This window comes from Botryllus schlosseri, chromosome 16 (genome assembly GCF_051294905.1).
Source record: "Botryllus schlosseri isolate E-star chromosome 16, Bs_hap1, whole genome shotgun sequence".
NCBI classification, from domain to species: Eukaryota; Metazoa; Chordata; class Ascidiacea; order Stolidobranchia; family Styelidae; genus Botryllus; species Botryllus schlosseri.
Window position 1 is genome coordinate 9,159,795 of NC_137251.1, and position 22,888 is coordinate 9,182,682.

General features: G+C 43.7%; 1 protein-coding gene across 7 annotated transcripts in view; it reads left to right on the top strand.

Moving 5' to 3' along the window:
* Positions 1-22,888, top strand: part of LOC145458227 (3',5'-cyclic-AMP phosphodiesterase 4C-like) — a 128,931-nt gene that overhangs the window by 74,241 nt on the left and 31,802 nt on the right. For all 7 annotated transcript variants that reach the window (XM_080336540.1, XM_080336539.1, XM_080336538.1 and 4 more), the window contains 5 exons: positions 6,427-6,466; positions 9,017-9,099; positions 9,260-9,345; positions 12,080-12,195; positions 21,063-21,156. In XM_080336540.1, the coding sequence (XP_080192666.1) occupies positions 6,427-6,466; positions 9,017-9,099; positions 9,260-9,345; positions 12,080-12,195; positions 21,063-21,156 (419 nt within the window). The remainder of the gene's footprint in view (positions 1-6,426; positions 6,467-9,016; positions 9,100-9,259; positions 9,346-12,079; positions 12,196-21,062; positions 21,157-22,888) is intronic.

The window sequence follows — 22,888 nt, forward strand, 5'->3', positions numbered from 1 at the left end:
ACGAACCTGCGTTCTCGTAACACAGGTTTAAAGATCAAGGTCAAATAAGGCAACCAGCATGATTAGTGCGAGTTTTTACTGAGAAAATGCGACGCACACGACGAATCCCATGTAGTTCGAATTATAGCTACCATGGCGTCACGGAATTTCAATTGTGACGCAACAGTTGATTGACATGTATGGCTCTTTAGGAGTTGAAATCAAAAAAAGTAGGACCAATATGGCTCTTTGGACAAAAAAGGTTCCCGACCACTGCATGCTTGCTCGCAATAGCGCCAGTCCAACCAGCCGTGTGCTCTCTGGGCATTCTTCTGATGAACTAACAGAGATAGTGACCCGGCTACGCGACAGTGCTTGAAATTTTATACTACTATTCCACGACTTTATGGTCAATTGGTCAAGCACTCCGGTCATGGTGACTCCTTTCGCGGTACAAACTTCTGAGTATACAATTGATTTGTCGATTAGTATTAATAGTCTGTCCCAGAGGTGGAATCGTGCCCGTGTATGTTCAATGCTGGGCCTGACCCGAACTTGAAGGTTGGGATTGCCTGATTTGAGCATGGAACTAGTACAAGTACATGCTTATTCGGCCAGACTTGGACAACTGGAAAATCATTAGCTTTTCCTAATTAGATTAGAATTAGAATTAGAATTTACTCAATTCGTAAAAAACTTGAAAATTAAAAAAACTTCTGAAGTAGAAAGAAACACCGATCAAGTTGAGTTCATATCAAATCAATAGCTCATGCTCAAGATAATGAGAATGGCAAGTGTCTGCACACGAAGATTGCCTCGTTTCGCACTATACACTATACCAGGGGTGGTCAACCTTTCAGCTATTCATGATCATGTAGCTTATGGCCGCTTTCTAAGGCATAGTCGTAATGCACTATCTGGACGCCAAATACCAATTTTAAACTGTCCATGTCCATTTCCGGTGAGCTCCCGACTGATATATTTATTCAGATCAGCTTACTATACGCACCGAAATCGCGAGTGGTCGTGTTATGGATAGTATCTGGGATTTGTTATGGTCGCGCCAGGCGCTCGTCATTGATATTAATAAGTTTCAGTAAATCTTATCAAGCATTGATCCATTCTCAGCCCATGCGATCAGCTCACCGGTAGAGTTGAGGAAGGAGGTGTTTTCGAATATTTAGGACACGTTATAAATGATGATGGATTTTCGGGTGTACCAGTTGTTATCACTTTGTTGCATGATGTTACTTCTTGACCACCCATCAAGTTTGTCAAGTAGAAAGATAAGATATTGGAATCGCTCAAACGTACCAGAAACAAATTTCTTGCGTGAGTAGCACGTGATTTCAAGTTCGTATTTCTATATGGGGCGCATAATTTTCCTCTGCTATTCACATCTGTACTGTGGGGCTGAGATTGCAAAGCAGGCTACTATAATGAAATCGAAAAAATGAAGCCACGTTAATTCGCGCGCAGTGCGAAGAAAATTTCCAAGGTTATTTGAAATCTCTCGAAAATTTGGGAGTCAATTCGCAAATTCAATTTTGATGTCGATGGCCGCCAACTCATACTAATTGAATTACGTGGTAACGGCTGCACAGTGCACAATTTACCTTCTACGGCCGCAGGTCGGCAACCCCTGCACTATACAGTTCTTCCGTAGCGTTGTCAGGAAAACCAGAACTTCGATTTGAATTAGAATTACCACATACCAATATTTTAAAAATTAGATTAGATTTAGATGCCAGCATTCCGCTGTGATTAGTCGAATTAGGCAACGTGAATTATCTTGTTGCCCAAGTCTGCATTCGGCCCGACTTGAGCCATGAAATATTTCCTAAAGTAGTGCCCGACAAACCCTAGCCGACCGCGTGTTGATTTGGCCTGTAATTGCGCTTCATTGTAACTATCGGACATAAGGATTATATCTCCATACTTCCGCGGGATGTCGACAAAGTGACTGCTTGAAATCTGGTCGGGTATTAGGTCAATGACAACGAACGCCTTCAGCCCATCATATCTCTTAGTAACCGAATGTCTTAAATGGCCCACGCCTTCAGAGACGGCTGTCGCGAATCTGCGAGCTCTCACCCTTGTAGAGATGACATCTAAGCAATCTGTCAGTGATTAGTAGCCTAAAATCGCGTGTCATCTCGCTGGAATCCGTTGTCGGCGATTTGAAGCGATTGGACCGAGCTGACTTGTGGGACATATCACCCGCTTTCACATGCGGTATGTCCCACGAGAGCGCATAGATACGAACTTATCCGTCGTCGTATGTTATATTCATCGGCAAATGATCGTCACTTACGTCAGAGTTCGGTTTCTGTATCGATACAGCGTCCGAGAACATTTGAATCTGAATCGTTTCGTGTTGACATTTGTAGAGTTTTCCTTGGTTGGACATGTTTTATTCGTAAGCGCGGTCGCTATGTGTGCTACCCGATGATATGGCACATTGTTATTATTAAATTCTAATCACTAATACCTTTCCGTTTCCTAAACGGAATTTATCTTATATAAGGCTTCGACAACTAACTCTAATAGACATTTATGTATGCGTGTTCCTGTGCTCATGTTCAACACCGGATGTTTGAATATTTTCCGTGAGTAAAATCGATGGACCCTTGATATTTTATGTATGGGAAGAGTGGTTTGTGAAGAACTGAACTTCCAACGAAAAATGTCTGTAGCTTTTTTATGGTGCATTTAAAAGAAGTCGCGTTCTGAAACACAACTTGAGACGGGCTTCAGATAATATTTTAAACAAAAGCCCGTTTCGCCATCCTGGCAACTTGAGTGGTAATATTGAAATTGAAGATGGAATTCATGACATTGAGAAGCTGGTTAAATACTGCTCTCCAGTAATGTTACAGAATTTCCTCCCTCGCACGTTTAGTTTGTTATTAGTTGTGACGGTAGTCACATTCGTTGGTTGAGTGCGAAATTTCTTGAGTGACAATGTTGATATGGTTATTGGAGTGACAACTGACTCTAGTTAAGTTACGGTTACGGTTACGGTTTGAAGGTTAGCGGATCGACTAGGTCATTATGGTTCGAGGCTGTATTCGACGATTCGAATATAAGGTACCACCGGAGCCGGTCATGGTCTACCTGCACCAAAAACTCGCAAGCTGTGTTAACTAGGTTATGCTAATGCGATTTAGGATACCCCATCTCTAGGGATGGTGTGAACGTTCGCGTTCTGTGTGTGAACCTCGGAAATTCAGAGGTTCACGTTCACAAACGAACCTTGGTAGGTTCTGCACTGTGAAAATTTTTCATATATTACAATTTTCACTTGATTATAACATCTTTGGTTGAAATTTATTGTATTTCAACTGCGAGCCACTATATACATGGCGATGGCAGCATAACAAAAAATCAACATTAAACGAACATTCACTTTCACAATCTCAAAAAATTTACTTACTTTGTTACAAAAGTATGCTCGAATATGTAGTGACTCTCTGCTGTGAGCATGACCCGCAATCACACAACATCAAGAGCGATATATACGGTACATGTACAATGTACATGTAGCCAGCGAATGATGCTTATTCAACCAATCAGTGAAATTGATATCGTTGTATGATGTAAAAAATCTAGCAGGCCTACGAGGTCAATCTTGATTTCATATAGGTTTATTGTATCCTAAAAACAAATTCGCGCGATTGGGGTGCAGTGCTTTATACTCTGCTCAATATTAACGTAACTATACTCAGACGCCGAATGCATTGTCCGGTCTGGCCTAGACCGTTGAGCCGTAAGCTTATATTCCTCGTCGAAATTGTTGGCAAGGCGACGGAAGATATAGATTTTATGGGATTATTACATCATTTGATTGCTTCAGTTGATACATTTGGCGACGTTTAAAACTTCGATATATACTTCAGCACTTCGGTCCGAATCGTCGCTAGGTATCTTGTACATTAATATACCGTTGGAATTAGCAATATGACGTGACGTGATGTCATGAGGTTCACGTACGCGTTCACACAGAACCTTTCAAAAAGGTTCGCGTTCACACGAACCTGAACCTTTCATAGGTTCACGCCATCCCCACGGCCATCTCAATTGAAATTGGAAGCCTTGCGCCTGAGAGATAGCGAGGCGTAATTCCGATATCGCCGAATTTGGATCATCCTTCAAAATTTAGCAAATACCCCATGGTTTGAAGTGGCTGACCAGTGACCAGTTCGGGGAAATTATTATAACGTTTTATATTCGCGAAAGAAATTACTGATACTGGCGATTCGCCGTCATCACCGAGCACATCGTGCGATGCGACGCACGTGATTCTGGGTATTCCTATGCTGGCTTAATATCTACCGCATGCGATAGTTCAGTTTCGAAAATTTCGGTCCAATTCCGACTAAAATGACGCGAGTTGACCAATCTATGTTCGACTGGCGGCGGGATTTAACAGGACTCCCGTATTTACCAGAGTGAATCCAAGTGTTACTGGTGTGCGTGAAAAGTAGGATTGATGATTTCGCGCCGTGACGTAATTCTGTAACGTAGGACAGTCGTATCCGTGTAAGTCACCTTATGGTATCTCAGCAACTTGGGACAGTCTGTACACTGTGGGATTTATTGTTCAATATTCGTACACCATGAATTGTGTTCACCGTTACTGTCCTGTACGCACTGTAGCGGGGTGTTACATACGCTTATGTATACTATATATAATAGTGACAATGTCGTTTATCACGTTCGCGTTCGTACTTTAGTTGAGGTTGATGATGTTTTTCGTAATCGCAGTCTTTCTTTTATCGCAGAAGCAATATTGTGTTATGTTTTTCGTTACGCCGGCTATGTCATCTTTTACAATGAACTAGGCGACCCGCGACGTAGTTATTGTTTTGATCTCGCGGGAACAACGGACATAAAACGCCGCAAATTTATCTCGCCCATAAAGCCGCGCATGCGCATAACGTCCCGAGTCCGAAAGGTTGTGTATACCCCGCCCACGTGACAAGTCCCTATTTATCAGTTTCACAATCGTGTAAGCATACACTGCTTATGTGATGTGTCGTTAAACCCATATGCCAGAATTGACATTTCCTGGTCGAAAACACGCCGTGGCCGAACACGATAAGGCTCCCCGCTGTGCGATCGTTGTGACGTGCATTTTGAATCTCTGAGCGAGGCTTCTCGGCTGCAAATAGTGTGCCATTTCCATATCGGGAAAATACGGTAGAGATTGCCCGTATGTTTGTTGATCGGATTAGGTTAAAAGTGTCTGGTCTTGAGTCGAAAATTGCCGTGCTCCGCATAATATAAGTGAGATAAGTGTGTGGTCTAATGTATCGTGAAAATATAAACGCTCTTGTTATTATTTACAATCCTTATCCTACCCATGCGGCAATCATCTTGTCTACGTTTTGGTGGGTGGTGCGTCTTGAAATCGGACAGAGGTCATACATAGCGTCTGTTGTAAGCGATTATGACTTCACGCGATAAGAAAATCTTCGCAGCGAATCGGCTCTTTGAGATTTCACGTGTTCTCCGATATTGGCCGAGAAAAGCGTAGGCTCTACGCTCTACCAGCCTTGGTAATTGATTTGGTTGACTTGCCACGCGCTGAATCGAGATCTTCAAAAGCTAAAAACTTTCCGAAAGGCTATTGGAATCGCTGCGCAAGTGCGCATATATTTACCGAGAAGGAATGTATCTATGCAGAATATGTATGGCCCCTCTCGATTTTACTAGACAGCTGAGACTTGTCTGTTACTTTGAATGCATCATTAAATCGTGGAAATAGCACCACCACCATCAAGTCCCTCTCATTGGATTGAAACTGTGTTGAACAATACCGTAGCATTCTTGCTTATATCATGTATCCGTGTAGCTGTATACTGTATGAGTGTACGTGCAGTCGTGCACACGTAGTACAGTAAAGGTAAAGTCATAGTCTACCGCGGTCACCTCTGACTAGACTCGGACATGTAGTTGAATCATACGCCATTGACTAAGTGCTAGAGTTACTCGCTACCACGCCGAACCTACCTTGTCACGGGACAACAAATATGACTTAGCGTTGTGTGTTTACTTATTGTGTATATTGAGATTAACTCACTTGGAAACCCGCTGCGCTGTCTATGTAGTGTGTAAATTATGGTGTGTATACAGTATCATACAGTCTATTAGCGCATCGCTTTGTTTCCGAGCGTTCGCTGAGATTCCATTGTACTTTTATACGTTGAATTTGACAAAAATCTCTATTTCGATACCTTTTATTGATTAACCTGGTAGCACAAAGAGACCGGTATAACCACTTATCCTGGCCCTACCCCATCCTTTTTACAATTCACTTGGCTCTTACTCGCCAGTTCTATATCTTCTTAATTGTAGTTCCTTTTGAATGAGTCCAGTGTGTGCTCACACCATACGTGAATACATCAAAGCGACTTGATTCGTAAGTTGTTTTTCTCTTTTCAGTCACGGCGGCGAAGATCTTATCGTCACGCCTTACGCTCAGGTAAGCAGTGGGTTCATTTGGATATTTTACTCTATTTTGGCGTATTTGCATTTGTCAACTATATATGCATATCGAGCTGAAAAATTGAGTCGGCGGGTTGTAAACTTTACTGTCCAATATACTGATACAGAACAATGAGTGCGTTTAAACTGTGGAATATGTAAATGAAATTGGAGGCTTTATAATACTCTGTCATGACTTGGTGTTGTGGCGTGCGAAAATTACCTGGCAAGGCCATCCTCGCTATCTGCGACGTCACTCGATTTCGTCGTGCAATTCTGCGCCATAATGATGCAGTGAGTTTAGTCACCCTTCGTAGGAACGGATGAAATTTGGAACGGCGTGACCGTGTGCTAATGTCTTCGTTGGTCAGTGGTCACCCTATGCGCGAGCGCTTAAAGCAGGGTATGGGTGCGTCACTCCTGCAGGGTTGTGTAGTGCGGGTATGTCAGTCATATGACCCGTGATGCAATGCTGAATAAAGAACAATATGCTGGTGTTAATCCAGTACATTTCTCTCAAAAGTCTAGTTTTGCAGTGAGAAATAGTCCCAAGTAATTAACCTAATTTAGGATAACACATGTGGAATATTGTCCAATTGTCCATATGACATATAACCGCCCGACAGGCAGGCACATATACACTGCATTCCACGAAGACCAAAAAGTGCTCACTCTAGTGCAGGGTTTCCAAGGCTATATGTCCAAATTCTATCCATCAAATATGGCAGGTGACAGTTGCGGTAAATCTAATTCATTCACACCTCCCATGAGTTGGCTCAATGCGGCGGTTCCATAACGTCTTTTTGCCGCGACCAAAAATCCTATCCGTGGAGACTCACCTGGTGATGTAATAATAATGAACCAAATTCGAAGCGTGAGCTTCGTGACCGTTTACAGCTAGCTCCCGTGCATTCCTCACTACGCGTACGCAAAGGGGGTAGAGAAACATGGCAACTTATATGGTCGTGACCTTGGTTTTAGCGTTTATAACTGTGTTCAATCCGCCAATGACTATTGTTTTACCAATTCGAAGTTCAAACTACGCGGTGTTGGTTCGAGTTAGGGTATCCAAGATACATATGCGAGTTCGCGAAAACTTGGCACAATTCGCGACCCTTCTTTCGTTAGACCGCGGTGGCTCAGTCTTCTTGGCGTTACGTCACCGCGATTGATTTTATGAACTCGCCAATGACTCGTATATCTGCGCAATATGCCCAACTGCGTGCAGCCCAGTAACCGGGTTAGCAGCTGATCAGAAATATTTGAGTCGAAAGTGCCGCGGCTATGCTTGAACTTTGCGGATCGTCGCTCACTGCGCGTGCACGGACGATTGTGATGAATGCGACAGCTTGATAGAGTTCTAGGCATTAGAAGCGTTACTTATCTCCGGCATGTTTACTGAGTGTCATAAGGGAGATTCTCGTAATTCGTTACTTATTCTGGACGCGATATCTGATACCCTGGCGTCTAAGGCCTGCGGCTAGTTGATGCAGGCTTAGGTGATAGCAATACCGATTTCGGTGCATATATTCTTGTATATGCGGGATACGCAATGCAGAAGCAAACACCTGACGAGGTCTGAAGGTGCGCTTGTCGCATTTATAAATCCGGTTTACGTGACGTCACTGCTTGGCCAGTGCAATATTGAGCAATTCCTATTATATTTTTGGATGTCACGCATGACTTGCACTACGAAACCTTTACGCCTGTATTCGGTGTTCCTTCTGCACCGTGTAGCGTTGTCGCTGTTGCACTAGCGCGCATCTTAGCTGCTAAATAATGCAAATCTTTATTCGTGGGGATAGGTCTAGTGACAGTGGCTATGCAATAGTGTGGAAATGTGCAGGGACGCAGCACTGCCTGGCCATCAAAAGAAGTGGTTAGTAACGGAGTACTCCAGTAAGTTTTGCCTATTTCCACTACTTAGTGACTACTGCTTTTCATGTCTACTTTTCATTTATTAAGTAAATCTAGACCTGGCATACCTAATTTTTATCTTGTAAATCGTTAGTTTAACTTGTACTTCAGCAGCATCAGAAATTTTTAACTTACAGACTACAAGAGTACTAACGACGATTAATTTGACCACCTCTGGTCATCAATCGGGAGGTTACAGTCTCGCAGATAATAAAAGAACTGTTCCAAATGTATTTTCGAACGCAAGCACACTCAGTGTGCTATCGATTCAGTGGCCTTCGTGTAAACTCGCCCCTGGCCCCTGGTCGAGGGTCCTAGGAGATCAATATAAGCAGGCCATTACGTTTACCCATAAAATTGGAAAGGAATCACGTGTAGTAAAGTTGTGTCACGTAATGATGTGCCGTGTAAGCACACTCCGTGAGAAGTGCAATCCCAAACCGATCCAAAACAACAAAAATAGACGCGCTGCTCTAAATACATTCGCGGAACGGAACATAACTAATTGCCGCACGCATGACTGAAGATCCGATATCCACCCATTGGGCAGTTGACAGCTTCGCTGGCCGTATCATTCGGCTTCCGTTACTATTGATTTGAACTAATAGAGCAAAAATCTCTTTTCTCCCAGGTACTTGCAAGCTTGCGGCGGATCAGAAACGACTTCATTAACCTCACGAACATTGGTAATTCGATAAACGTCAATAACACGAGGTACGGGAATGCTGCGTTTAGATAAATTATTGTCTGTGATTTATAGCGGTGGTTCTCAGCCTTTTACCTACGAAATTCAGTTTAGAACCATCGCTTGTATGAGTTGATAATATGGTCCCTGTTGAATGCATCGTCAGTACATCCTAACCTTTGCTTACAGGCGCTCCCCTATCTCCACCACGCCGCGAGTAGGCAGTCCGACAGTCTCCGCAAGCGGGCAGCAATCACCGGGCCATCCGAGTTATGGTACGTCACGAATTTATTGTCGCGCGGTGTCGCCAGAAACGTGCGCGTATTCGCTCGCGTCGCAGGCGTCTCTCACGTCTGCTTCTCTCGTGTGATAATCCGGATAGCTCGCTGATGCGCTTGCGCCAAACTGGTAGTCCCGCGTTCCGAACTTGTATTCAATGATGTTGATTCCGCCCGGTTATATTTGTGTGTGTGCCTATGTATTTTGGGTACGGGACTCTGGAAAGGTACTAATTTTGGGGCGTGCGCCGGACACACGGCAGCAGTCGGTCTATTTTTGTGACAGTGTGCCTAAACTTAGCAAAACGAATTCGCCTTCCTAAACGTGACGCGGGTTCATAGAAATCCGTGTTCTTGTTGAATTTATTATTCGGTCCCTTCATTGCTTCTCGGACGCGTATTATGGTTGAACTGCTTGCCGGTTTAGGCAATGTTTCTCTCTCCCAATGCGAACCAATTTGGGTATCCGAATTTCCGTATATCTTCTGATATGCGCACGTAAAGACTAATAGTTGGACTTGAAAGGATATAATCGAAGTTAATATGCGCCCTGCCTCGTTCGTGCAAGTTTCATTGGAATTTGTTCAGTCCGAATTAAGTTTAGTTCTAAACACTCGCAAAATTTCGGTAAAATCGAAAGATATATAGGAATGGAAACGACTTGTGTTACTCTTTCAATCAGACAAACGCACATTGTCCTGAAACACGTAAGAGTGAGACGGTAATGCCGGTTTCAATGGAATAGCTGCTGATTGCGATTATAAATAACTCGGCTTTATGCCGACGCTGACATCATTTCTCAACTTCTTCCGATTCCCGGGAGCCCTGCGCTTTGGTCTGCTTCCTGTTATTGTTGACGAATGTTATGTAACATGCGCGTTTTAATAATTGATTTGATGGGGATTAATGGCCTTTCTAGCTCGCGCAGTCTGCAGAGTCGTTGCTTTCTAAAACTGGCCTCATATCTGGGGACGTTTTTGCAACGGAGTCATTGCACAATAGACACACAGATCATCTAGCTCTATTAGCGGAGATTGCATTAACTTGACTATGAATTGTATACACGAACTTGGAAGCGTATAGTAGCGTCCAGCGTATATTTTCAACGTATAAACAGTGATGTTAGGGGTACTTATCCTGACGGCGAGACAGTTCTACTTATACATTGGCCCGGAAGCGTCGCAGCTAATGCGTACAAATATAGCTTGCTGATGGCGGTCCTGATTTAGTCGCGGTAACTATATCAAGTGTGCTGCGTCATCTTTATAATGATCAGTGTCAGTAATCGAATGTGTAACTAGAAATGGAAGTGCCAAGGCAGCCCATTCGGAATATACAACGTGTGTCCAAGTACATGGTGTTGACACTACACCTTCCGGCTTCCGCACAAACTCGTATCACTGATGAAATGCATCTAATAAATGTTCCATATCCGAATTCGTGTTCATTTAAATTCCCGTATTGTGTTGCCTTGCATGCACCGGTTGTGTCACTTTTGTTGAATTGTTTATGCAGCGTCGCTATTGGGTTCGAAGTTATATAATATCTCGCTGTGGCATTGGTACGTCACTGTGCGTTGGTCTTGCCTTCGGTTCGTTGGGGTTTACTATGTTTAGTGACGTGTTGATGCCTTTTACGTAAAGGCACCCCCTGGCTGTGTGGCGTGTTTTGTAACGTATAACATTAGCCTTGTAGGTATGTGGCATGGCGCACGCAACAATTGGTTAATAATAGTAACGCTTATTGCCCAACGTCGCGTCGCCCTTGACAAGTTCAATGGGCGAAGAATTTCCAGCCGACAATTTCACCTTTTTAGACTGCCTTTGTGCCTTTGTGTGTTTCGGCATAGTGCGGCTAAATTAGTATACAATGCCTGCGTCGTGTGCGGCTAGTAATCATCAGAAAAAGGTCGTTCATCCGCGGTTTGTACCGTAGTAGGCGTGATCGCACGGAAATGGGCTGAGCCTGAATTTACGCTGATCTGTGGCTACAGTCGCTATACGCGGTTACTAATTCGTATTTTACGCTGCAGTATCATCATGAAATGATACCGAACTTCGAAAACCGACCCAGCCCTTGGTGCAGAGTGTGAAGAATTGATATGGGCGTTCCAAACTCACGCCGTTTATTGAAAGCATTTAGCAATGCGACATCACACGTTGGTATCGCCGAACTTGGAACACGTGAATGGCTGTTCGAAACCTGAATATTGGTTGTAGAACTACATTCACTGCAATATCGTCTATCAACTCGAAGACTTTTCGTGTCCACTCTGCGTCTTGTCAAGGGTAACCTCATAATCATTCAAATTAAAATAAATTTGTAAAATAGGAAGTGACGATGTAATTTTAAAAGTAACTCAAGAGTTTAATACTGCCAGTCGCCTATTCGAGAAGAAAAACTGGAAAACTTGTAATATTTTCGAGAAATTGTCGCTTTTAGCGCCGCTCAGGGGCGTGGCCAGAATGAAAAGTGGTTGCGACCGAAATATTTTTTTGAGAAAGAACTGACGTCATAAGGACATTGTTACATGCGGAATTTGAGGACAAGATCGCATTGTGCGCAAAACGTAGTCTGTGACCTATTACGTCGCGGACTTGGATCTCTCCATTGTCTCGCATTGACGTCAGTTCGTCTGTGACGTCATCGAATCGGTCAAGACCGAAAGCTCATTCCGCTGGCGCAACGGGATTTGTGTCGACATTAGGGCAATATTGTTATTTCCTCGCAGGCACGGAAGACTTCAAGAAGCAGTCCCTGGACACCCTGGACGAGTTAGATTGGTGCCTGGACCAGCTGGAGAAAGTTCAAACGCACCGATCGGTCAGCGAAATGGCTTCCAATAAGGTGCGCTCGGTTCATGCTCCGGTATTTGCTACGCGTATTAGATAAGAGGCATTAATGGCCTAATTATAACTTGGGCTAAACGGCGGAGTTATCATTGTTATTATTGGAGGACAAAGAATTCCCCGCGGACTATTTCGGCTACGCTAAGTCCTTGTAGGGACTATTGCCGATAATACCGGATGAAAGTTTATTTCAGGGATAAGTGTGGTTGCAAAGTCGCATGGCAACATGAGAAAATATTCGACTGAACAACGTTCCGCGCGAATTTGAAAATTCAAATGAGATTTATCTGTATATTGCCGCGTTTCGATATCTCTGCATGGCATATCGAGATATGCGTTCCAGGTAAATTATACTTCGGATAAGCAACGCGAGTATTCCTGCATCAAACGATAGACGCGCAGATACGACGAGATGGGCCGCGATAACTCGCCGAGTGCTATTCCACGTACGCGGGACTTGAAATATTTATATTCAGCACATGCGCGTGACGTGATGACATGTGGAAATATAGGGCGTCGAAGACGTAAACACGATCAACGTAAACACGAAAAACGCAAGCTTAACTAATCGCGAATCAAATCGAAAGGTTTTGGCAGAATACGCAGAAATCGTAAGATCCCCTTACTCTGAAGTGTAAATGATTTGTCAAGATAGACATCTCAACGCCGGTGTACCACACCTATACTGAAAGTGGTGAATTCGGCAAAAATACTGCTTTCCCATCATCGCTATGAGTGTAGTTCCAATAGTAGCGTGTGGACATCGCAGAACAAAAGAACCTACAACAATCCTGACCTCGATGTTTCGTATTTCGGCATTGTCCGCTACCAGGTGGTCTTGCCCGATGTTTTGCAAACGCGGTGTCGTTTATGGCGCGGCGGTTTAATGCGTTGTTTTCTTACGCGGACTTTTGCGACTTGTTTGTATTTTCGCCGCATTCCGTCTTTACCACAGAATTCCTTAGTTTTGCAAGATCTCGGGTTTTGCGTTGACGTTTTGACACCGGGAATGGTTGATCAAGATCATTAGCGGGGCTGTGCAATATCGAGTACCTGAGTGATTCGATTCGAAATCAAGTATTGAGCTTCGTGTCGGATAGCGTATTGCGCTCGTCGTCACGTCATAGCAGTATGAATAAGGTGGAAAGTGATGTACCTTCCATGCGACCTCCAAAGAAAATGAGTCAGTTCTACACCACATTAAAGATAATTGGGTATATTTTCGACCATACCTATTTCATTGCAATTTGTGGCAATGCTGTTGATTGATCATCACTGCATAAGGCGTATATTTACTCGGAAAAATATACTCTAAAATAATTTAGAGTCTAAATACTCAAGTTGCATTATTACGGTTTATAGATACTAGACTAGCCCTATTAGTTATATGCGGAAAAGCGGAATTTTCTGCTGTTCATAGATCGAAAATAGATTGAAATTGACGAAATACGCCCGCTCTGACGGAGATCGTATGGCTAGTTCGTTCTGAATTATTCATCTTGGCTATTTCCAGTTGTTTTCTTGTCAGCTGTATAATCGAATTTCAATCGCTTGGCGATCATGTTGTGACGTAACAATGACACTGCTATTTCAGATAACGTCTCGCTCACTATCGCCCCAAATAATATTTTCGCTTTTCATCTGAATGAGTGTAGATAAGAGTAAATGTATATCGTTTGCCGCGATTCTGAAAATTGAGGTATTGTGAATTCGTTGGCAATAGTCTAGCGGTTGACCGCGAGAGGTCAGCAGAATCGTTGATTGGCGGGACATTTCATCATAGTATCATTTGCGAAAGTTTGTTACGAACTCCCCTTTGTCACTTCAACGCGTCCGTGCGCTGAGCAATTCTTGCCGCGCAGAACAGTCGCTTGTTTGTGCTGGACAATCGTGGCGTGAGTTGTTGCAAAATATGCGCGGCGATTTGTTGTGGCACCCCCGGGTGTCCCGATGGCCTGTGAATGGCCGCTTCTGGCATCGGGCATGAGGGATTATATAATTTTTCTCTCCATGCTGTGAGCACACAAGGACACTTGTAACGTTTACTATTGAACTAGCATGCGAGCAACACTGTCACACGGCTACAAGTTCAGGAGCCGAAAGAAATAATATCGACCCGTGTAAAATGAACACTGTTATCGAAACACTAAAACGACAATACCAGTCAACGAAAGGTCGGCACTATAGGGAAAGAGAAACGTTCAGCAGGTCACAAACGTTACGCTTAACGCCGGTACATTTCGGTGGATGATCCATCAGCACAAAAAGGAATTCGACGCTACTGTTTCGTTTGAATCCTGTGCTAAATTCCAACGAAATATACAACAATCCGGACTGCAGCTCCAATACGGAATACAAGAATCCGAACTACAGTTCAACGTCAGGTTGCAGAAAAATTCTGAAAAGTTCTTCTTCCGCGAAGTTGTCTTTCTCCCGCATGTGATTGGCTGGTGACTCGGTGTGACGCCTACCACTTCCTTGTTACGTTGTCATACTTGAACGTTCTCTGCGAAGAGGAAATTGACTGCAAAGTTGGTATGTGCTGCATTGCCGCACACTCTCAGGCGATATGGCTTCGCAGTCAAGTCGAGACCGTGTAGATAGATGCTCCGTCACCTTACACTGAATAAGGTATATACAGCGCTTTCATTATCTTTCCAATGGGTGAAAATGAGTCAAATGCACCATTTCTTGTGGAGATATCCTGGAAGGTGTAGTGTGTTCTATGTTGGTGTACCACCCAAAACTCCCAGAAGGTAGTACACGTTAACATAAGCCGCTACACCCCTGGGACATGTCTCTATAAGCATTGGTGTTTTTCACTCTCATTTTTACCCGTGAAAGCACAATTTCGTGCATGAAAGGGTTGTATGCTTGATTTACGTCCCATGCTATGGTGGAAATCTGAAAAATACGTATTTTGTACCCATGGATTTTCAGTGTATTCTGCCATTCATGCTTTAGAAATTTGTATCTTATGTTAGGTTGACCTATCATTTTTGCCGTGTTGTTATCAATGAATGCTGGGATGACCAATGGATAAATCCTATATCTATAATAAGCAAACGAGCTGGACTGTCGCGTGATACCATCCGAATGTTCGTGACCACAACTGCTAAATGACAAAGTAGCCCAACTTTGATCACGTGACGTGGCTTGAATGCGTGGTGTGTTGACGCCGATCGTAGGCGTGTCTGGGTATCTTCTTACCAGGGCGAAATAGGGTGTAGCATCCCGGGCTGTGACGTCAAATGACTCGAGGATTGATGTGATTTTGGAATCGTTACATCGTCTGTCGTTATATCTCTCGGACGTTATTTGCCGACGTTCTCGTTATTGTCTGTTAAGTAAATTTGCACACTCGCGTAACTACCCAGTTTACGACGGCCAAGAACAAGTTAATCGCCCTTGCGAAGTTTCGTGTCACTAGTCGCGCTAGATTTTGCGGGATCTTTTGTCACCTGAGTCAACCTGCGCGCGAGTTAATCCCGGTCGGTGACGTCAATCGGACGCGGCCCAACGAGAAATTACACCCGTAACGAGCTGGGACAGGGTGTGACTGTGTTTGCGTTTGGTGCATGGAGTTGCCCGTTTTATGTCAAAACGACTGCCAGCGGCTGTGTTTGCGTTGCGTCCCGTGGCGTAATTATACTGCCGCTGTCGCGGAGGTATTGCCGTATCTGTCTTGGAACCAGAGGTGGTCACGAAGCCAAGTTCTTCAACTTTGCCTACTTTCAACACTAACTCGGCTATTATGTGATGGTCACTTCCACTTCTGCGTAAAAAGTGCGTTTTACTATTTGAATTTTGAAAGAAATGGGGTAGATTTTACTTTACTTTAGATTTGTTGTCATTCTTTTTGGAGTGAAATTTGTCATACAAACCGTGCGGAATAGCCCCCGTATCACGTTAACTAAACATATATTTGAAGTTTGCGTCTATTTGTATTGTCAGTAGTCGTTTTGCATCAGTCATGGATATCCATCTTGCAATCTCAGAAATAGGCTCCTCGACCGAATCTTCTATTTAAGACTTCTTGTGAGTACTGAGTAAGTGTCAGACCGTTGGCTATCTACTTCCGCTGGCAATAGTTTTCATGTCTTGGAATCGCTACTTCTGCCTTCGATTGAGTAGGAATTTACGGCGATGCTTGAAATTGTTACGTGTCTTTGGCCTTCCGTGGTTGAGTGGATTTCTTACTCGACATGAAGTCACGTGATGTGCTTTCTTGATGAATCGGATTGTGGTGATGACTTGTTGTAAATTGGGATTCGCAAGCGGTCGTCTGTTCAAAAGTCTAGCTAGACGACGGTAGACTACACTCATTCGTCCTCTGTGCGATCAGCTGTCGTGCGGCTGAAGTCCGATTTTGGCTTTTTGTGCCCGCAAGCTATTGCATCGCGACGGTGAGAAATGACTCGATTCCGTACATGTTGTATCACGCGCTTGTCTTTATACTAGTCGTGTTGATTTGCTTTCGACAATCCTATATCGAACCCTTGCGGTATTAGACTCCTTGCCGGAAAACACTCGTAGTAATCGAGAGTCACCGGACTGTACAACTGGCTATGATGCAGCTTTTTGCAATCCACGAAACCAGCCCGAAAATACATGTATTTTATTATCAAGGCGAGATCTGTCACTTTGAATGGAAGCGATCCGCCATTTCTGACGCAAATTCGTGAATATTATATAAATGACACCGGCGTGCTCGCGGAAATACGATTTCTACCTCCGTAGGTAGCAATTTCCTTTGAAAAGCGCATTATAGAACGTTCCCATTCTCCCCAATCCTGTCTTGCCATTGATCTTGGCGTTTTGATGCTAAGTTGGGAGCAACCTTTTCCGCGGCGACCGTGATAGCGATCAAATTGGCGTGAAACAACGAACAAACTCCATGCTATTAAACGTTTAATTACCTTTTCTATAACCTACAACAAACACACACGGCGAAACCTTGTGAGAAACGGCCGCACGCTTCCAGTTTTAATGGTCGGTGGCATGTATTCTGTGTTGACAGGCGCATTCCGCGGACTTTTTGTGATTTTTTTCAACTGGGATTCCGCAATCGTGCGCCTTCCGATTACTACACAGCCTTGGCGTAGAAATCCTTCATTGTTATAGTATACGTGTCGGTTTAATGCGCTGTCAAATGCCCCAGAAATACGAACAACTTTGCCCATGTTTGTACATCGTGCTGAGGTTAAATTTCTAGATGTGGACTGAGGCGAACGATAAAGAATTTTCATCGTGAAATAAAAGTAACTACAACATACAATTATAGCTTCAAAAGAATAGACGAACTAGCAGTTTCGTGCCCCGCATGGTATTCGGTAGCGTATGACTCCCGCATGAATTCGAACATACGTAGCTCATAATGATATGGGCTGATACATGTGATGCGTACAATAATTATTGGCCTCACAGATCCATACCATATTTCGTTGTTTATACCGTAGAAAAACCGCGCATGGATTTGTCCATGTACCCTTACATTAATCGGAACGTTAATTATACCGTGTCGCCCACAAATACATTCCTTCGTAAGAGCGATACATCAAAATGTATACGCACATTGAGAAACGTATTTAAACCACAGCAATGGCAACTTGTAGGTTTTCCGGTCGTGTTTATATATACAGCATTGGAAGATATGTCTCCGAGTATTTATACATGGACATTATCTACTAGTGTGCATGTCAATTGTCAACCTCGCTATATCCGGTTAGCTTCCAGTATCCAGCTTCGTATCAGCAAACACCTACCACCACGATAGCGACGTATCAGCAAACACCTACCACCACGATAGCGATGGCGGTACTATATGTCCTGTCCAATTGTCCTGGTGTGGGTACTGACAAAGTCGACCATACACGACACCTCGAAATATATGAAGTGCCATCTTTAGATAGATTTAGATAGAAACTTGCATGTACGCGATTTCTCGTTGATTACACACAAATCGCCAGCTGCTGTTGAGATGATGTAAAGATCCGGTATGACTTATTAAGTCAAGTTTTTGCAACTCCTGTAACTTTTTTCACAGCTTCCGGCAGCTTCCTAAATACTCATGTTGTGTAGTATGGCGTTTTAAGCTGGTTAGAGGGATCTTATATCGCTACTTTTTTCAACTTTTTCCCCGTTTTTTTCGTGCAACTCTTTGCTACTTTTCTCCGTTTTTTCATGAAACATATTTACAGCTTTTTTCGACTTTTCGTGCAGACAACTTTTCACTGAAAATATTTGGCACTATATGTAAATAGTTCGCTTGATTATTCCACTGTCGTTTAAATTTGAGGTCGTCACTGATTTGATCTACATTCAGGCTGGACCACCGAAAATTATATTTTCACTGGGTCAGTTTTATCAAGCTGTTTTACCACAGTACCTTGGATACGGGTCGATTAGAGTATCTCATACCCTAATAATTCCAAGGAACTTGCCCATAAACGTTCCAAGGAACTTGCCCATAAATGCAACTTTTTAGTGTAACGTTTGTGAAAAATAAAAGCAGCACTGCAACTTTTGTGAAGAGTAAGTACAACTTTCCACGGATTTGACTGCAGCAGAAACTTGCCCTACTTATTACCGATGCGAGGCTGTTCAGGGACACGCACGTCGCACATTCGCACACCTCTAACTCTCTACGTCCGAAAACGTAAACACTAAACACCGTAGGAATGCGAATTTGCATATTTTGCTCACGGTATAGTGCTGTAGCATTGTCGCCCGCTAACTTTGCGGTATATTGTAAAACAGTTGAAATGTCGGGAAAGTTGTCCGGTTTTATAATGTCAGTTGTGTCGCGAGAGTGACGACGTCGTGCATGAACTTCCGGCGCGCCCGCCTGGCGATATTCGTGGGCATTCCGCAATCACAATATATTCTTAGTTTCAATGGGTGTAGTACGCGCTTGTGGGGCAGGTTATACATTTCCGTGTCGGCACGATGGTTTTAATTGACATTACACGCATATACGGGTCTCTGTCCGTGGCAAACTCCGGTCGAAATATTTGAATGACGACATTGCCGTCTTACAACACGCTCGGTTCTGGCGCGCGTGTCGCTGATTTATGCGGTAATCCGTGAACAAAACCGGTTGTAGAGGCAGAATGAGCTATTCGCAGAACAGGGCAAGTAGCCAAAAGTTATTTGCGGGCGACAAATGCTAAATAATGAATGTCTTTCACGGCCAGACTGTCAACGTCACAACTTTTTTCAATCTCCGGACACGCGATTCCAAAAATAAACCGACCGAACCATTCGAAGAAGCCGTAACCGGCAGTTTTAACGTTGCCTCAAAGTAAACAGTTTTTTTTCGGGTGGAGAATTTCAAAGCATATCTAGTGTCGACAGTCGCGTTTCAGTTGGAAATGGTCATCCGTCCAATTTTCGTGAGGGACTTGCTTTCGGTGGGATAGTCGCGGGCGTGATTGCAATACGTGGTGACGGGCGCGAGGTCAATCTGGGGCCACGCCTGTACTGGTTATTACTAGGATATGAGACGTTCTATATTTAGCTATGCCTGAACATGGAGCGGTGTAATCTAAACGTCTACTGGACAGTACTTTTATATAATGACGTGTACAGTCACGAATAGCTTGCATGTATTTGAAGGTAATCTTTCATTTTCGTGTGCCGCTAACTTGCATACCGCATCCCATCGTTTCTTTTGGATCCTTCCGCGTGGCGTTCTGCATGGCTGGATTCTAAACGCATGAATTCGAGTCATACATCCAATGTGACGCCACCATGCTCCTGTATATCCAGTTTATCCACACTAGGAGATAGGTGGTCGGAAAATTGCTCGACGTTATCCCGTTTGCCCATCGCGCCATCACTTCATCGCCCCTGTTATATATAGGCCAGTACCTATACCCCATTCCTATTTTATAATGTCGCCGTTCCAGCACCGCATCGAATTATTAGAAATATATTTTAACCGGATGGCAGCATGATCAATTGTTCCTTATTCAATGGTCATTGTTCGTTCATGCACCCAGTTTGGCACAAGGCTTGTACAGTACAATGTACAATGTACATGGAAGTCCGTAATTATAACGTATGTCTGAATCTGAGTTTAATTTAATATGACACTGCTCACGTTACGCTTTACGCTTACGTGTAAAATGCAGTCATTGCAGCAGATGTTTTTGTCACTGTAACACTGCAATCCCCCGTAGCTAGCGCTAAACCGCGCCCTGCGCACACCGCCCATTGGGTTTTTAGCGTTTGAAAATCAATGCAAAATGTCGATGTCGGAACACCCGATCCCTAATCATCGCAATCAAATCCGCGCTGTCGCAGGCTACATTTATCAGGCCTAAAGACGCTGATATGTGCGTGTTGCCTGGATTAGTCATACCAATGGCTGGGCTAAGTCGAAATCGAGTATCTGGGTGATCCGATTTTAAGTCTAGCATCACCTTCAAGTCTCAGTATCCGATTATTCATGACACTTGAAAGGTTCGAATATGTATCTCTTTTACGACGCCACAAGGAACATGATGTCAGTTACGCGTCATCCGAAATAATTTTGTTTTTCTGGACCGTGACTATTTCCCAGCGCTTTGTGATTGTGAGGGTCGATCAGTCCTTGGCAGATAAATAATGCCGTGAATACCAGTAGCCTTGAACAATATCTTTCAAATTACTGTACTACGGCTAAAGGTTTGGAGTCTCCAACCGTGGAAATTCTGTGTTGAAACTGTATTTTTCGTTGCAAAAATAGTAATCTCATCTGAAGGCGTTTATTTTCGCGACTCGAATAGTTACAATTGATACTCGAGGGGCCCTAACTTTAACCCTAGCGTACGCAAGACATGCGTTTTTTTAACTTTGAGTAAATGTTGACTGGTTTGACAGTTCAAGCGCATTCTCAACCGGGAGCTGAACCACCTGTCTGAGACGAGCAAGTCCGGGAATCAAGTTTCAGAATTCATCTCCTCGTACTATCTCGGTGAGTGCTTTTTCGTATATGTGTCCTGACGTCACTATTGTAGGCCGCGGAGAGAGAGAGAGAGAGACTGACTGACTGTGTGTATTTCCGTCGGTTACGTTCACGCAGTGCTTGGAGTGTGCGCTCATGGGCGTTATCCGGGATGGTAATATGGCGACTCGGTTCGGCTATATCGCGCCACCAATCACCATCGCGCATCAGCAATGGATATGCAACACAATACCATGCGACACTTCCGCATGCGGGTTAAGGTTTTGTTTAGGGTACCTGTATATTTTGAAGCTACTGTTTGAGTAAATTGTGTTGTTATATAGTAACAGGCCCACGTATTCTTGCTAAAGTGTTGCATGCTCAAATGTCTGGTAACCATTTTCATGTCTATTGTTTTCGGGGCGAGTTCTATCACAGTAAGAGCAAACGTTCTTGAATATCTTTTTTTTTAAATGGGTGGGCGCGGAGAACAGACTCTTCACTAGGTTAAAATCTACGCCACGAACAGAGCAGGGCTATGAAGGCCTGTTAGCTACGAAAACGACGGTGACGGTGGGGTTGACTGGTCATTGTTGACTGTCAGACGTGTGCGGAATATGAGTAGGTAGCACAATTCCCTGTCTCAATCTATGCGAGTGTTTTCATTCGTTAACGGGCCATGCCGAACCCGTTTTTGCGTGCTTCCGAAATTGAAAATAAGTGCATTTGCGCGCGAGCGTCGCTTATTTGTTTAGCTCTCCACTCCACCGCAAAATCGCTTAGTAATTAGCCGATGACGTAGAATGAAGCGAGACGAACACCGTGTTTTTGTGGTTGGTAGTACCGATCTCATGATGTCTACTTCAGCCGAACGAAACCTTATGTTAGCCGTCGTGCGATTGCGCGGCTGCAATTACGATCCGGTTGTGCTACGCTGCCCAAGATGATGTAGCGTTACAATAGCCTACATGCAAATGCCAGTACTACTTTGCAAAATTTGTTTGCGCGATTTGCTATACTCATGAAGTTCATATTTAGTTAATAGACAGCAAACCTAATCTGGTGTATAGTGGATACTTTGTTTTGGATTCGCTTATAGCAGGGCCGGCCAACCCGTGGCCCGCGGGCCACATGTGGCCCGCGAGAAGGTTTTGAGTGGCCCGCGAGGTAATTTCCGAAATTTCTAATATCATCAAAAATGGATTGCACAGATTGTGAACTTGCAAGGCAAACCAAAATTTTGATTAGTCTGGCCGCAACACTTGAGATGTGATGACTAAAATATCAGTTCCGACGCATTGACAGATCCATCAGCCATTCACATATTGGTATATCTTCGTACACTAAAGCAGGATAATTTGCGATAGATTTATCAAAGGTAAAAATTTTCTTCAAGCTTGGCGCAACATGTTGTCACTCGATTTCTTGTTTTTAATATTGTTGCCCTTTTGTGAAAATGGAAGAATACCTAATGTATCAGATTGAGTCGAACTATATTACGAGACAAAGTGTCGTTCAACATATGCGACATTGCGTTTGCGCTCGCAGTAAGACCGTCGACTATAAAACCTAGGCACGAAATGATTGACGCATGTTGGTCGCAGCTTTCGATATCGATATGTCCATGCGCCGAATAGCCCAGTCCTCCCAAACTTAGCCCAGCGATATACAACATGCCTGCAATATAGTCAAATGACAATATTATTGACCTATGAGCTACAAAAATTTTTCGCGCTTCGCGCGGCTAGTGGCCCGCGTAATA